The following is a 17,348-nucleotide window of genomic DNA, read 5'->3' on the forward strand; positions in this document are numbered from 1 at the left end:
AACCACTTTGGAAAGCAGTATGGAGGTTCCTCAAAAGACTCCACATAGAGCTCCCCTATGACCCAGCAATCCCACTTTTGGGCATTTATGTGAATGATCACAAACAAGACCACACTAAAGCTACCAGCACAACTATGTTCATTGCAGCATTATTTACCATAGCTAAGATATGGAACCAACCCAGATGCCCCTCAGTAGATGAATGGATCAAGAAAATGTGGTCTATATACACAATGGAATTCTATGCCTCCATCAGAAAGAATGACATTGCCCCATTTGTTAGGAAATGGAAAGACTTGGAAAAAATGATATTAAGTGAAGTAAGCCAGGCCCAAAGAAACACAGGCCCCATGATTTCCCTTATTTGCAATAACTAGCATATGTCTAGGACAAGCAGAAAAGGTCAAAAGCTATGTACGTATGACCAGATAAGATGATGTTAAGCAAAATAAACCCTAAGACAGGGACACAAGTGGTTTTTTTCTTCCTGGCTATTGTTTTTAACGTATTATGTGATTTTTTTTGTTTCTTTTGTATGTTCTTCCCCATGGTAGAACCCGTTTTCACGGTGTGTGATTCCGGTGCTCTGCATCTTGTATATACATTTTTATAATTTGGGGAGGAGAAGGGAAATCACCGCATGCTTTAAGGATGCAGGTTGACCCCTTGTAACAATGAGATGTACAAGACACTGTGTTGAAAACAAACTTCACAACTTGGGGGGGTGGCGGGGTTGTAGAGGTGGGGAGGGAAGGGATGGTGGGGAAAAACAAAGGAGGGGTCACAGTGCTCCGTAGGAAATGGCTCCTTCCTTCCTTGTGTAACTGCAACCCCTCTGCACGGTGTCTTACGATGAAAATATAGATTAAAAATATGGGCTCTACAATGGCTAGCTTAGAACACTTGGGGCTTTTCTGTCTCCCCTTCTCTCCCTCTCTCCATCCTTCCTCTTTCTCTCTCATTCTCTCTCTGTTTCTCTCTTTCTTACCTTCTTTTTTTTTTTTCAACTTTGTGTAGATATTGTACAAGGGCTTGCACTCCAGGCCTTGTACTCTTACTTTGCTTTTGTGCTCAAGGCTGGAGGTCTACTTCTTCTCCTTTGTTTTTGGCAGGTCCTGGAGCTTGAACTCAGGGCCCAGGCACTGTTCCTGGGCTTCTTTTGCTCAAAGCTAGCGCTCTACCACTTGAGCCACAGCGCCACTTCTGGCTATTTCTGTGTATGTGGTACGGAGGAGTTGAACCCAGGGCTTCATGCATGCTAGGCGAGCACTCTACCACTAAACCACCGTCCCAGCCCTGGAGCTCCACCTCTTGAGCCACATCTCCAGTTACAACTTTTTCCTAGTTAGTTGGGCATAAGCCATCTCATGGACTTTCCTGCTTGGGCTGGGTTTGAGCCAGGATCTGCAGGTCTTAGCCTCCCGAGGAGCTGAGGTTACAGGCGTGAGCCACCTTGCCCAGCATTTTTGTTGTTGTTGTTTCTACTGGAATTTTTCCTGTACTTGGCTGAATGGATTGCACGTGAAAACACGCTTTGGTATTAATTTTGGCAAAGGAAGTCCCGACCCGTGATGTCATGTAAGTCCAGCTTCCCCGGGAACGTCATTGATTTCTGCCTCAGGTGCATAACGACGCTGTCTTTTATCTGAAACTGTGAACCTTAAAATTGGATCATGATGTTGAGCTCAACTCTGACTAGCTACTGCTGCCCGCTGTACCCCCAGCTACTCAGGAGGCTGAGGTCCGAGGATCGCGGTCTGAAGCCAGCCCAGGCAGGAAAGTCCCTGAGGCTCTCATCTCCCATGAACCACCAGAAAATGAGAAGTGGAGCCGCGGCTCAACATGGTAGAGCGCTCGCCTTGAACAGAGAGAACTCAGGGACAGCGCCCAGGCCTTGAGTTCAAGCCTCAAGACCGACAAAAATAATAAAATTCTGCCATAGTGTGGGTGCCTGTGAATTCGTACTCATACCTCAGCCTGAGAAGACACTCCAACAGCTCGGATGGTGGTGACTCAGTTGTATTGGATTTGTGCAGCACCTGCCACGTGCTTAGGCCCTGTGTTGGTTTTTCTGTTCCCTTTTATTATCAGGAGTCACTGAGACCTGGGGAATGCACCCCCCGTCCCCCGCCCCATTCCCATTCACGGAAATAGCTCCTTTGAAAGCCAGCACCTCATGTCTTCCGCGGAGCCAAACGTGGCTGGGCTGGGTAGAACCCAGGGCGGGTGGCAGGGCTGGGGAGGAGAGCCACCAGCCGCACCGCAGAGCCTTGCCCCACGCAGATCACAGCCATCAAAAAGCTGTTTTACTTTTTTGTCTGTTGTAGGGCTTGAACTCAGGGCCTGGGTGCAGCAGGCTCCTGAGCTTTCTACGCTCAAGGCTGACGCTCTACCACCTTGAGCCACAGCACCACTTCGGTTTTCTGGCGGTTCATGGTCTCCGGACTTTCCTGCCTGGCCTGGCTTCCAGCCACAATCCTCCGCTCTCAGCCTCCTGAGTAGCTGGTGAGCCAATGAGTAGCGGGCTCACTACAGTCTCCTTATTTGTATCCATTAATTGTGTAGAATCATGAGTTTCGTATCTGCCCGTAACCTGCTGCGTTCATATTCACCTCGCCCTCCCTTCCTCCCAGGCCCCTACCTTGAGATCTTCTGAAGTTGCTATTTCTTCCCCCTTCCGACCCGTGTAACCGGGCTGCAGTACCCTAGATCACCAGGAGGTGTCGGTGACTCACAATTTATGTTCTGGAAGTTCTCCAGTGTTAGTGTTTAAATTAGGCAAGGGCAGTGTGTTGCCTAGTCTCTCCTCCCCGCTACGTGTGCAAGCAGAAGCAGCCTCCCACCTCCGCTTACGCAGCTTCAGGGCGTCTGTCATCGCAACCGGCGTACCTCTGAAGGCAGCAGAATGATGAATCTGTTCACAATTTTGTTGTTTGGTGAGTGTTCATTCCTCTTAGTGTGACAATGGATAACCTACTTAATTTCAGCTCCTGTAATACTGAATCTGCATCATATTTTCATTATTTCATTTCCTTTATTTTCTTTTTTTTTTTTTCTACATAGCACTTCTATATCATGGAACCGTCTAGAAGGCATCCTAGTATAGATGAAAGGGATCTCTCTTGGTTTTGAATGATCTGCCACGCACCTGAGTTTGAGACCCTGTACGTGATAGATTTTTACTTTTTAGATTTTAAGAGACAAGAGAGGGGTAATGGATTTGTTGGCATGCATTGCATCTCATGATGAGTTTGTTTGTTTGTTTGTTTATTGTTGGTACTGGGGCTTGAACTCAGGGCCTGGGTGTTGTACCATAGCTTTTCTGCTCACGGATGGCGCTCCACCACTTGAGCCACAGCTCCACGAATGCCTTTTTGGTGGTTCATGGGAGATAAGAGTCTCACAGACGTTCCTGTCTGGGCTGACTTTGAACTGCGATCCTCAGATCTCAGCCTCTCCGTGGCCAGCATGACAGGCGCCCAGCTCCTGATCAGTTTTAAGAGATCACTCTCCATCAGACCCTAACCTTAGTTAGGGTCGTAAATGCTCGTGTGGATGTGCAGCAGTTCTGCCTTTGCGAGCCTCCTGGCTTTAACTTGAAGACATAAGCGAAACCTGTCCTAATTAGGCCTTTTCTAAGGGATCCTCGGAACTCAGGCTGCTCGTTCTGTTGAAGTTCATCCATTCGGTTCATGTTTGAGGACAGGGCCTCTGCCTCTCCTTGGAAGTGGCAGAGAAAGTATTGTAGATCCTCAGTTATGTGAAAAACAGAAACAAGCCCCAGATGGGCATTTGCCCTCTGATGCTCGCTTTCGCTGCTGCTTGCTTGCACGTCTCTGTCTCCTGTATCCTTATCTGCTCCACTCTCCTGAGCTGTCTTCCTGATGTTCATCCCTCCTCTCTACCCGTCAGGAAAGACCCCCTGTTTTATTTCCTGCTTGGGCCTCTCAAGACTCTGACGTGGGGCCGTGAACCCCGTGAGGATCTGAGCACGGGGCGGGAGGGAAGGGGAGAGGCCACGGCCGGCCAGGCCGCAGGGCCCAGCTGCCCAGGAGAGCCTGTGATTCCATGGAGCCCCACGGACGCCCAGCACGGGACCTGATGTGCTCTGGGCCTTGCAGTTCCGGCAGGTGGCTTCCAGCGATCTGGGAATCTGCTCGAGATGAGCATCCCGGCTGCATTCTCAAAGCAAGCAAGGCGGGCCAGAGGCAGAGAAACAGAAATGGACACTGATTTTAGCTAGGCTGCTGTATGAGAGATGCAGATCTACACATGCACATAGATATTCCTACATCTATACATGTACATACATACGTAGGGCTGTGTGTGTGTGTGAGAGAGAGACAGAGACAGAGACAGAGAGACCTGGATCAACAATGCAGTGGTAAATAACACCATGGAAGGAATACATCCACCTCTCCTCACTGTAGGTGCTGGTGGCTCACGCCTGTCATCCCAACGACTCAGGAGGCTGAGGTCTGAGGATCGCAGTTCAAAGCCAGACCAGGCAGGAAAGTCCCTGTGAGACTCGTATCTCCAGTGGATCAGCCAAGTCCAGAAGTGATGGTGTGGCTCAAGCAGCAGAGTGCCAGCCTTGAGTCAGCCAAAGTCCAGAAAGAGCACAAAATACAAAAAGAAAAATATTTTCTTACAAACACTCAGCAAAGCCAGGCGCCGGTGGCTCACGCCTGTCATCTTAGCCACTCAGGAGGCTGAGATCTGAGGATTATGGTTTGGAGCCAGCTTGGGCAGGAAAGCCCATGAGATTCTGTTCTCCATTGAACCACCAGAAAACCGGAAGTGTGCTATGTCTCAAAGTGGTAGAACACCTGTCTTGAGTGAAAAAGCTCAGGGACAATGCCCAGGCTCTGAGTTCAAGCGCCATGACCCCTAAAACCAACCAGCCAACAAACAAACCTATTTAGTAGTAGATTAGCACTGTCTTTTTTTTTTTTTCCAGTTATGGGACTTGAACTCAGGGCCTGGGCGCTGTCCCTGAGCCTCTTTGTGCTCAAGGCTGGTGCTCTACCTCTTGAGCCACAGCGCCACTTCTAGGTTTTACGTATTTCATTGGAGATAAGGGTCTCAGGGTGACTTTCCTGCCCAGGCTGGTTTCGAACCTCGATCCTCAGCCTCCTGTGTAGTTAGGATGACAGGCGTGAGCCACCAGTGCCCGGCTGCTTATTATTATTTTTACAAAATAAATTTTTCTGTTGTTTTGGGGAATCTTCTTATTGGCTGCTGCCAATATATTCTGTCCAAAGTCTTGATCTATGAAAGAAAATTTAAAAAGTACAGGGCCTCCTTGCTAGTTAGCTGCTCAGGAGGCTGAGCTCCAGAGGATCACAGTTCAGTCAGGTTGGGAGCATACGTCTGTGAGATTTTTTCTTTTTACCTCCAACATAATCAGCAAAAGATCTGAGGATCACAGTTCAAAGCTAGCCTGGGCAGACAAACAGCGGGACTCTTATCTCCAATTAGCCAGCAAAAAGTTGGAAGGAGAGTTGTGCTCAAGCGGTAAAGTGACAGCCTCAAGTAAACACCTAATAGAGTGCGAGGCACTGAGTTCAAGCCCCAGTACTGGCTGCAAACCAGCAACACCCTACCCCCACACCTATACACACACAGAGAACTCATGCCTGGAGTGCATAGACTTCTATTGGGTCACATTACCCAGGAATGAGTTGGTAGAAGGTTCCAGAACAAGTCTGCATAGTTCTACTCCAGTACACGAACGGTTTACAAATGCATTTGCATGGACTAGGGCTAGCCTGGCCTGCGTTTCTAGGGTGGCTCTCTGAAGGTCGGGTTTCTCCATAGCTTCCCAGGTAACTGACACGAGTCCAGGATTGGGAGCAATTTCGTGAGCAAAGTTCTGAGCTTTTGAGCTAGCGTGAGGTTCTGAAGCTTGCGTTTCTGATGTAGGTGTGCATACTTCAGCCCTCGGTCTCTGTGGGCTCTCCACTTTGAACATGGGTGAAAGTAAGTTTTCATCTGTGCTCAACGTGTATAGACTTTCCTGTTCTCATTCATCTGTGCTCAGCTTTATAGTCTTCCTCATCCTTATTCGTCGGTACTCAACTTACATGGACTTTCTTGTCCATAGCAAGAAAATAGAACAGCAGTTCACACTCACAGGGTCTGAGGTATGGTAAGTGACCTACACTGAAGTTGTATGGGAGAAGGTGTGTAGGCTTTATGAATTTGGTGCCATTTTGTTGAAGGGATTCTGTGTTTGTATACAGGAGTGTCTGTATATATCTACACAGTATTGTCCACGTACATCCACGTCATACACTAAATAACTATATATATGCACATATATGCATATATGCAGCACGCTCACGTCTATGTGTATACTCACTACACACCGTGTTTCTTTGGGCCTGGCTTACTTCACTTAATATAATTCTTTCCATTTCCTAACAAATGGGGCCATGGCATTCTTTCTGATGCAGGCATAGAATTCCATTGTGTATATAGACCACATTTTCTTGATCCATTCATCCACTGAGGGGCATCTGGGCTGGTTCCGTATCTTAGCTTCTGACACCAGGATTTTTAACAAGGATTCTATCATTACCTTCTTTGAAACTTTTAGAGTAATTTTAAAACATTGGCCGAATGGCGGCCAGGACTTGTTTGCTATCTGAACTTCCGAGCTGGCAGAGTTGAACTTTTCCGTTCTCACAGGAAGGTCATGGGGAAGAACGGAATGCCTGCGTTTTGAGCACCTGACAACATGGCTTCGGAGCCAAGCTAGATTCCAGCCCCCTCCTTCAGTTAATCCTCTAAGACACGGTTTATGCAGCGAAGCGGGTGTGTTTTTCTGGCGTAGTTTAACCAGACTGGCTCGCTGTTGTGTCCTTCTGGTGGCTGGTCAGTCACGGTCCACTTCAGGCCGGCGCATCGTCGTCTTTGAACATTTTTGCCGTTCTCTGAGTGGGTTGGAAGTTGTATTGGCTCTCTTCCCCTGCTGGTACTGGGGCCTGGTCTCAGGGTCTCGTGTGTTTGCTTGGCTTTCTCTCCCCCGCTCAAAGCTGGCGCTCTACCATTTGGACCGCACACCCACTTCCGGCTTCTTGCTGGTTTTGGGGAGAAGAGTCCCACACACATGTTTCCCTGGCTGGCGTTGAGCAGCCTGTCATTGGGTTACGGACCACAGTGGTGCCTCGTCCCAGGGTGTAGACCGCTTGCCCAGCGCTGGTGTCTGGAGCGCTGTTTGTCGTGCCTGGCAGACTTTTCGGTATTCCGTGATCACAGGTACGCCACGAGGGCCGCCGCGATCATCGTTTGCATTTCGTTTGACGTTGCAAAGGAATGATGGCGCTAACTCCTCCTTCTCTTCCTCAGGGCAGCACCTTGAGGAAAGTTCTCCTGGATCGGTACTTCAAAGGAGGCTCCGGAGCCGGTGGGAATGGGCCCCTCTCGGGGGGCTTCCCGAAGCCCCCACAAGCGGGAGGTGAGGCTGACCACAAGCTCTCGCCCGGTCTTCTCGGGTCTCTGTGACTCCAGGGCTGTATTGACCTGGCACAAATGTGACATGTCTATTGAAAACCACCATCACAAGTACCCAACTCGGCCAGGGCCCAGAGTTCAAGCCCCACCACAGCCACAACATAGGATTTTGTCTGGTGCCCATGGCTCATGCCTGTAATCCCAGCTACTCAGAAGGGTGAGCTATGGAGGATCAGGGTTTGAAGCCAGCCCTCCCAGGAAATGTCTGTGAGACTCTTATCTCCAGTTGACCACTAAAAAGCCAGAAGTGGCGCTGTGCCTCAAGTGGTAGAGCACCAGCCTTGAGCACAAAAGCTCAGGGACAGGGCCTGCATTCAAACCCCAGGGCCAGCGTGCGTGCGTGCGACACACACACACACAAGTGGCAATTTGTGTAGTCTCATAAGGTAACTATGAAATTATGGTCTGATGTTAAAGTGGCGCTAACTCGCGAGATCCTTAGTAGCTACAGAACAGACAAAAATAAAACCAGCTTCTGTTTTTGAAGTAGCTTCTTAGAAAGAAAATGATGTAATTCTATTTAATCACAGGCTTCAGACATTTAGTAACAAGCCCCTTTTCACCATGTTTTGATCATTTTGTCTTTTTTCAGTTTTGGTTTTTTTAAACTCATTCCTGTTCTATTTAACTGTAGGAGAAAAGTCTGCACAATAAATACTTTCTGTTTTTTTATCTTTTTTTTTGGGTCTGGTCGTGGGGCCTGAACTCTGGGCTTGGGCGCTGTCCCTCAGCTCTTCAGCTCAAGGCTAGCGCTCTACCACTTGAGCCACAGCGCCACTTCCAGCTTTTTTTCTTTCTGCTTATGTGGTGCTGAGGAATGGAACCCAGGGCCTCAGGCATGCAAGGCAAGCGCTCTACCACTGAGCCACCTGCCCAGCCCTGAAAAGGAGTGTTTATTGTGAGAATACCGCACAGAGGGGTGACCGTGGCAAGAGCAAGGTCCTGAGTCCAGCTCTCAGCAAGCGTCGGCGCCTCCCCTGTTTCCCCTCCCTCCCTCCCTCCCTCCCTCCCACAGCTACCCCCACCATGCTCTTAGGGCTTTAATAATTTTAGAATATATGATGATGACTGCGAGTCAGGTTTATTTATTTATTATTATGTATCTCTCAGCGCTGAGCTTTGAACTGGACCCCCACCGCACACCTGAGCCACACCTCCGCTCGTTTTCTTCTGTCTGGTTTTGAGGGGGGTCTGACCTTCTGTCCGGGCCTGACTTAGCCTGCTTCCCCTCCCCGCGGACGCGGGTGCCGGTTTGGCCCACGCGCCTCCCCTGGTCTGTGGAGCTGAGGGCCTCACACGTGCTCGCTGGGGCCGGCCTTGAACGCTCAAGCCCGGTGGCAGGAATCATGCCTGCGAACCGCTGTACCCGGCGGATGCCCATTGCTTGCTTTTTCTTTCCCACAGGAAGCTTTTCTGGACCGGAGTCAGAGAAGACGGGCGTTGCGATGGCCGACATTCAGTGTCTGCTGGACAAAGAAGGTGCGTCAGAGCTGGTCATCGATGTGATCGTGAGCACCAGAAACGACCGCATCTTCTCTGAGGGCATTCTGCTGGGCATCGCCCTGCTCGAAGGAGGGAACACGCAGACGCAGGTGCTCATCCGCCCCTGACGGCAGTCCACGGCGGGCTCCCTGCCTCCCTCCCTCCGTCCCCCCTCCCTCCTCCCCTCCTCCCTCCCTCCCTCCCTCCCCCCTCCCTTACTCCCTCCCTCCCTCCCTCCCCCCCTCCTCCCTTCTCCTCCCTCCCTCCCTCCCTCCCCCCTCCCCCCTCCCCCCTCCCTCCTCCCTCCCTCCCTCCCTCCTCCCTCCCTTCCTCCCTCCCTCCCTCCCCCCTCCCCCCTCCTCCCTCCCCCCTCCTTCCCTCCCTCCTTCCTCCCTTCCTCCCTCCCTCCCTCCCCCCTCCCCCCTCCTCCCTCCCCCCTCCTTCCCTCCCTCCTTCCTCCCTCCTCCCTTACTCCCTCCCTCCGTCCCTCCCCCTCTCCCCCCCCTCCTCCCTCCCTCTGTCCTCCCTCCTCCCTCCTCCCTCCCTCCTCCCTCCCTCCTCCCTCCCTCCCCCCTCCCCCCTCCTCCCTCCCTCCTCCCTCCCTCCTCCCTCCCTCCCCCCTCCCCCCTCCTCCCTCCCTCCTTCCTCCCTCCCTCCCTCCCTCTTCCCTCCCTCCCTCCCTCCCTCCCTCTCTCCCTCCCTCCTCCCTCCCTCCCTCTCTTCTCCCTCCTTTTTCCTTCCTTCTTCCCTTCTTCCTTTCCCTCCTCTCTCTTTTTGAGCGTTTGTGTCGCTGTTGTGAAGGTGTGAAGTCCGGAGGGGTTACCGTTTCATAAGTCAGGTCATGAGTACCTTTATGTTTGGACCATGCCCCCCCTTCCCTTGCTCTCTCCCAGGTTTTCCCTCCCATCATCCCCACCCACAGGTTGTAGACTTTATTTTCCACATAGTATCTAATAAGTACCGTGTGTGTGTGTGTGTGTGCGTGTGTGTGTGCATGTGTGTGCGTGCGTGTGTGTATATGCATGTGTGTGTGCGTGTGTGTGCATGCATGTGTGTGTGCATGCGTGTGTATATGTGTGTGTGCATGTGTGTGCATGTGTGTGCGTGCGTGTGTGTATATGCATGTGTGTGTGCGTGTGTGTGCATGCATGTGTGTGTGGGTGCGTGTGGGTGCATGCGTGTGTGTATATGCGTGTGTGCGTGTGCGCATGCGTGTGTGTGCACACAAGTACTGGAGCTTGAACTCAGGGCCTGGGTGCTGTTAGATTTGTCACTTAAGGCTGGTGCTCTTCCACTTGAAACACACCTCTCCTCTGACTTTTTGTGGGTTAAGAGTCTCACAGTCTTCTCTGCCCAGGCTGGCTTTGATCTTACCCTCCTGAGTAGCTATGATTACAAGTTTGACCACCAGCACCTGGCTTACATTTCTTGTGTGTGTGTTTGCGGATCCTGAGGCTTGAGCTCAGGGCCTGGCTGCTGTCCCTGAGCTTTTGTGCTCAAGGCTGGTGCTCTACCACCTTGGCAACAGCTCCACTTTCAGCTTTTTGCTGCTTACTTGGAGATAAGGCTCTCATGGACTTTTTTGTTCGGGCTGGTTTTGAACCTCGATTCTCAGGATCTCTGCCTCCGGAGTGACTAGAACTACAGGTGTGAGCGCCAGTGCGCGGCTGCTTTATTACCTTTTTATATCCATGTCTCCTCTTAGTTGAAGTGTGCCCGGGTCGTCATGTTGCGAGCAGCTGATCAGCTCTCCCACCGGCTTCAAATTCTGTCACCTCTGGTACATGTCACCCCCCCCCTCCCTCCCCCGCACCTTCTGATCTGTGCAGACGGTGCTGGACCGCGCAGGCCCGCGGCCCAGTATTCCACATCGTACTCAGCCGTGTGTCGTTGGGCTTGAGGTGGCCATGGTAAAGCAGGACTTGTTTTCCGTTGGACCTGTGAGGCCCTGTGGAAGCAGTGCAGCCAGTGAAGTACTGAGCTAAAGTCGGACTTGCTTATCGCGGCTCCCAGGAGAGAGGTGGTCATGCAAACGATGCCACATTAGACGTACTATAATTTAGGTAGAGAGAAAAAAAACTCTGTTACTTAACATAAGCTCATTGTGTGTGTGTGTGTGTGTGTGTGTGTGTGTCTGCGTGCACACGTGCGTGCACACATGCTGGTACTGAACTCAAGCCTCCTGCTCTTACTTGGCTTTTTGCTCACGGCTGGTGCTCTGCCACTTGAACCACAGCTCCACTTCTAGCTTTGGGTTTGTTCATGGGATAGAAGAGGCTCACAGACCTTCCTGACCAGGCTAGTTTTGAACCATGATCCTCAGATCTCAGTCTCCTGAGTAGCCGGGATTGCAGGCGTGATCAGCAGTGTCAAGCTGGTTCATTTATATAGATAGTGTACAAGACTGGACAACCACCAAATTATGGAGTTGTAACCGGTCACATCTTTCATGCGAGCTTTTATCTCTAATCCTTGGGTTCATTTTAAGCATAAAACACCCCCCTCCTCACCAGCTCCTGATACCTTCTGATGCGTTTTCTTGCAGTATTCTTTCTATCAGCAGTTGCATGAGCAGAAAAAGTCAGAAAAGTTCTTCAAAGTTCTCTACGATCGAATGAAGGCTGCCCAGAAAGAGATCCGATCAACGGTGACCGTGAATACCGTAGATCTGGGGAGCAGGACGCAGGAGGGAGACCAGGAGCTGGCGATGCCCGCAGCGCGGATGAGAGGTGTGGAGTTGGGGGGTGGGGGGAGAAGGCCGCGCGACCCACCGCTGCGGGGCAGCCCTTCCACGCCAGGGCTGGGCACATGCACACGGTCACGCCAGGGCTGGGCACATGCACACGGTCACGCCAGGGCTGGGCACACGCACACGGTCACGCCAGGGCTGGGCACACGCACAAGGTCACGCCAGGGGCTGGGCACACACACAAGGTCACGTCAGGGGCTGGATACACACACAAGGTCACGCCAGGGGCTGGGCACACGCACACAGTCACATCAGGTCACGTCAGGAGCTGGACACACGCACACGGTCTCCGTGGAGGTTCAGCCACGCACACGGTCACGTCAGGGCTGGGCACACGCACACGGTCACGCCAGGGGCTGGGCACACGCACACGGTCACGTCAGGAGCTGGGCACACACACAAGGTCACGTCAGGGCTGGGCACATGCACACGGTCACGCCAGGGGCTGGGCACACGCACACGGTCACGTCAGGAGCTGGGCACACGCACACGGTCTCCGTGGAGGTGCAACCACGCACACGGTCACGTCAGGTCACATCAGGGGCTAGATACACACACAAGGTCACGTCAGGTCACGTCAGGAGCTGGGCACACGCACACGGTCACGTCAGGTCACGTCAGGTCACGTCAGGAGCTGGATACACGCACATGGTCACGTCAGGTCACGTCAGGAGCTGGACACACACACACGGTCACGTCAGGTCACGTCAGGTCACGTCAGGTCACGTCAGGAGCTGGATACACGCACATGGTCATGTCAGGTCACGTCAGGAGCTGGACACACACACACGGTCACGTCAGGTCACGTCAGGTCACGTCAGGGGCTGGACACACACACACGGTCACGTCAGGTCACGTCAGGTCACGTCAGGTCACGTCAGGTCATGTCAGGAGCTGGGCACACGCACACGGTCTCCGTGGAGCTGCAGCCACGCATTGTTCACTGGCTGATGCGTGTGTGAGATGTTTCCGGAGGTTGCATTGCGGAGGGAACTGCATTTGGAACAAGGAAGGAACAGAAGGGCTCCCAGTCTAGACCTCACAGCTCAAGGCTGGACGTGGAGAGATGAGCCGGCAGATCTGAGGCTGGGTGAAGGGCAAGGCCGGGCAGGGCGGGGCGAGCACACTTAAAACAGACTTCCTAGAGTTAGCGGTTGACATCAGAGCCGACATCTGCACCGTAGATTATCTATCGGGAAGTGTGCCGGGTAGAAGTCACCTTCGAAAGACAGAGAGGAGGCAGGGGCAAGCAGTCCACATGCAGCTGAGGAACGAAGTCTGGGAGTTGTGCAGAAATTAAAGAAAAAGCAGCCAGGTGCCGATGGCTCACGCCTGTCTTCCTAGCTACCCAGGAGGCTGAAGCCTGAGGTGATGGTTCAAAGCCAGCCTGCGCAGGAAAGTCTGTGAGACGCTGATCTCCAAGGAACCATCAAAAAGCCAAAAATGGAGCTATGGCTCAAGTGGGAAAACACCAGCTTTAAGCAAAAAAAGCGAAGGGAGACCCTGAGTTTAAGACCCAGCACTAGTGCGTCTGTGCACTCGTGTGCACGCACACACACACTCACACACACGCACTCACACCCACACCCACACGCGCTCACACTCACACACACGCACTCACGCGCACACACACTCACACACACGCACTCACACACGCACTCACACACACATACTCACACGCACTCACACTCACACACACACGCACACACACACACACGCACACACATACACTCACACACACGCACTCACGCACACACACACGCACTCACACACGCACGCACTCACACACACGCACTCACACACGCACTCACACACACACACACACGCACACACACACACACAGTTTTGATCACTGGCTAGATCCCCAACTAGTGCTGAGGTTTCTTTAGTGCAAATCACAGAGTAACAGGAAACCTTACTCTTCAGTGGTGTGGGTGGGAATAGCTCCGGAAACCAGGTTTCTGTCTGCGTTTTTGTGCCAGTACTGGGGTTTGAACTCAGAGCCTGTTGCTCTTGAGTAGCTTTTTTGCTCAAGGCTGGCACTTGACCATTTGAACCACAGCTCTGCTTCTGGCTTTTTGCTGGTTCATTGGAGATAAGAGTCTCGTGCATTTGCCTGGGCTGTCTTTGAACCATGGTCCTTATATCTGAGCCTCCAGAGTAGCTAGAATTGCAGCCATGAGTCACCAACGCGCACCTGTCATGTTGAAACTCATGTCAGGTGATTTCTTTTTAAATTCAGCTATTAGAAGGTGTCGGTCCCTGGCTGTGTTCTGTATAGGTCCCTAGGATGGCGCCAGGGGCTCCCGCCTGCCATCCTTGCTACTCAGGAGGCTGAGATCTGAGGATGGCAATTTGAAGTCAGCTTTTCAATTAGCCAGCAAAAAGCCTTGAGCAAAAAAAAAAAAAGCTCAGGGACAGCGTCCAGGCCCTGAGTTCAAGTCCCAGGAGTGCCACACACACAGAAGGGTATCAGTGGTAGAGCGCTCGCCTAGCATGCGTGAGGCCCTGGGTTCGATGCCTCAGCACCCCATGCACAGAAAAAGCCAGAAGTGGCGCTGTGGCTCAAGTGGTAGAGCGCCAGCCTTGAGCAAAAGAAGCTAGGGACAGCGCCCAGGCCCTGAGTTCAAGCCCCAGGACTGGCACAAACAAGCAAGAAAGGAATATGAAGTGATGTCTGGCTTTATTTTCAGCGCGAGATCCGGGGCTCCATCTGAAAGAGGGGATGAGAGGGCAGTTGAGCGAGGCTTCGTCGGCCACCTCCAAAGCCTACTGCGTGTACCGGAGAGACATGGACCCGGACGCGGACCTCATGTGTGCTGGGTCAGAGCCGGGCCACGCGGAGGGCAAGTCCACGGAGGAGATGCCCGTGAGCCCCACGGTGGCCACCATGCAGCCCGTCCTGAGGTTTCTACAGCTGCTGTGCGAGAATCACAACCGGGAACTGCAGGTATGCCTAGGGCCGCGGCCCCTGACACGGCCCGGGGCGCCCAGGGCGGCCTGCGGCCACAGCCCGGGCAGCGCAGCCGCGGCGGCAGCCCGGGAGCCGGCCCAGAGCCCACGCCCAGCCCCGCACGCGCAGGCGAGAGCCGGCCTCCGCGGGCCTCCCCCGTGAGCAAGGAAGTATTCCTATTCTGCCGTGGTGGAGAAAGGCTCTCCCTGCTGTCACAACCGGCTCACGTCTTAGGGTTGTTTTTCTGTGGTTCTCAAGCCCTGGCCCTGGCTGCCTCGCTTCCTTGTTCACGGATTTCCCTCATCTGGCCTTAGAGCTCGTTATTATAAAAGTGATATACCAAGGGGCCCAGTTCCTTTTCCACACAGGGCCCCCCCACATCAGTTTGGACTGTGATCCTCCCGTTTGCACACACCCAGGCGCTGGGTCCCGTGAGCCGTGTCTCCCTTCCTCTCCTGCTCTGCTTACTTTCCAGATGGGGCTCTTGCTGTTTGCTGATTTGGGGGTTTGAACTCACACTCACGCTTAGCTTTTTTTTTTTTAACTCCAGGCTAGTGCTCTACCATTTGGACCATATCTTCATGTCTGGCTTTTTGCTAGTTAATCAGAGACAAGAGTCTCCCAGATTCTGAAGCAGGATCCTCCTCTCCCAAGTTTCCTAACTGAAGTGACAGGTGTGAGCCGCAGGGGCTCTGTACGGAGCCTTTTTGAGTTGTAAAACGCACCTAGAGAATGCGAGGGATGACCCAATGGTGGTGTTTGTGTGCGTTAACCCCTGGGTTTTCTTTTTTATTTTAGCTCCTTGTGTTTTCTTTTCCCTCCTCAGAACTTCTTGCGGAACCAGAAGAACAAGACAAATTATAACCTTGTCTGTGAGACGCTTCAGTTTCTGGACTGCGTTTGCGGGAGCACCACGGGGGGCCTGGGCCTTCTGGGGCTCTACATCAACGAGAAGAACGTGGCGCTGGTCAACCAGACCCTGGAGAGCCTGACCGAGTACTGCCAGGGCCCGTGCCATGAAAACCAGGTACCCGCAGCCCGACCCGGGCTCCCGACCCGGCAGTGTGGAGGGCTCGCGGGAGGGGGAGGAGGCTGCAGACCACAGCCCGACCCGGGCTCCCACCCGGCAGTGTGGAGGGCTCGCGGGAGGGGGAGGAGGCTGCAGACCACAGCCCGACCCGGGCTCCCACCCGGCAGTGTGGAGGGCTCGCGGGAGGGGGAGGAGGCTGCAGGCGGTATGGATGCTCTTCTTCCTTTGCCAGACATTTTTGACTTAGCGCCCCCCCCCCCCAAACATGCAAAGACTGAATCGTGCTACTCGGGAGGCTAAGACCTGAGGACCGCAGTTGGAGGCCAGGCCGGACAGGAAAGTCTGTGAGACTCTCTCTCCAACGAACCACCAGAAAGTCAGAAGTGGAGCTGCGTGGCTCCAAGTGGTAGAGCACCAGCCTTGAGTGAAGAAACTAAGGGAAGATAACCAGGCCCCGAGTTCAAGTCCCAGTACCAGCACCAAGAACGAAACAAAGCCAGAAAACCCTGCCATATTCTCCTCCCCCGCCCAGTTTCATTGTAAAAGAAAATTCCAAGGAAAGTGTTCAAGATGAAAATCAGCTTCTGAGAAAGGTTTTTTGTTTTAAATTTTAGAAAGGGTAAAACATGTTTCTTAGCCAAGGCTCAGTTTTTAATCTGTAACTGAATCTCTCTTAAGATTTCTGGAAATTTCCTCGGGCTGCATGGGGGGCCCAGGGATGTAAGAAGTAGATATGATGGCTCTTATTTTGCTACTGAATAGATCAGGGCAGGGATTCCGTGTCTCAACCTGCCTGAGGCTCAGTAAGCTGAAGGTCGGTCCTGCAAACGCAGGACTTTCAACTGAATCTAACTGGAGACAGGCCCAGAGGTTAGTTCTGTTTGTGAGTCTCTGATTCCATTTCATGGCAGTATTATTATTGTTTCCGTTCACACATCAGTTTGTGAGTACACTACATCTTGAACAATGTCACCCCTTTTTCCATCATCCCCCCCTTCTTTTTGTGCCAGTGCTGGGGCTTGAATTCAGGGCCTCCTGTTCTCCTTTGGCTTTTTCTCACAAGGCTCTTCACGCTACCCCTTGAGCCACAGCTCCACTTCTGGCTTTTTGCTGATGAATTAGAGATAAGGATCTCCTCCACTTTTCTGCCCAGGCTGGTTTTGAACCCTGATCCTCAGACCAGCCTCCTGAGTAGCCGGGATGACAGGCGTGAGCACCAGCCCTTGGCCGAATTCCGTTTATTCCTTCAGGCTCATCTTGTAGAAGCCCAAAGGCTAAAGAGGCTTTATGATTTTGTGTTCCCTTATGTCCAGGGCGGTGTCCGCCATCATCTGTGATTTCACAACTGTTTTGTTTTCTAGACCTGCATTGCTACCCACGAGTCGAATGGCATCGATATTATCATTGCTTTGATCCTGAATGATATTAACCCTCTGGGTAGATACCGGATGGACCTGGTTCTCCAGCTCAAGGTACAGTGGCCGCCGCTCGAAGGGAAGAGCCGCATTCTCCCGTGAGCTGCTCTTTGGAGCCGATTCCATGGCTTCACAGAATGGGATAGTAAAGTCAACAGGCTTGTTAAGCTCCTGATTAAAAGTGATAGTGTTAACTTGCGA

General features: G+C 52.5%; 1 protein-coding gene across 1 annotated transcript in view; it reads left to right on the forward strand.

Annotated features, from left to right (window-relative positions):
• Itpr2 (inositol 1,4,5-trisphosphate receptor type 2) overlaps window positions 1–17,348 on the forward strand; it is a 190,111-nt gene that overhangs the window by 123,698 nt on the left and 49,065 nt on the right. Inside the window, exons 38-43 of the mRNA XM_042671372.1 lie at window positions 7,354–7,462; window positions 8,923–9,110; window positions 11,546–11,729; window positions 14,443–14,699; window positions 15,529–15,729; window positions 17,094–17,204. Of these exons, the coding sequence (XP_042527306.1) occupies window positions 7,354–7,462; window positions 8,923–9,110; window positions 11,546–11,729; window positions 14,443–14,699; window positions 15,529–15,729; window positions 17,094–17,204 (1,050 nt within the window). The remainder of the gene's footprint in view (window positions 1–7,353; window positions 7,463–8,922; window positions 9,111–11,545; window positions 11,730–14,442; window positions 14,700–15,528; window positions 15,730–17,093; window positions 17,205–17,348) is intronic.

Source organism: Dipodomys spectabilis, unplaced genomic scaffold (assembly GCF_019054845.1).
Source record: "Dipodomys spectabilis isolate Male_0828 unplaced genomic scaffold, ASM1905484v1 ptg000613l, whole genome shotgun sequence".
NCBI classification, from domain to species: domain Eukaryota; kingdom Metazoa; phylum Chordata; class Mammalia; order Rodentia; family Heteromyidae; genus Dipodomys; species Dipodomys spectabilis.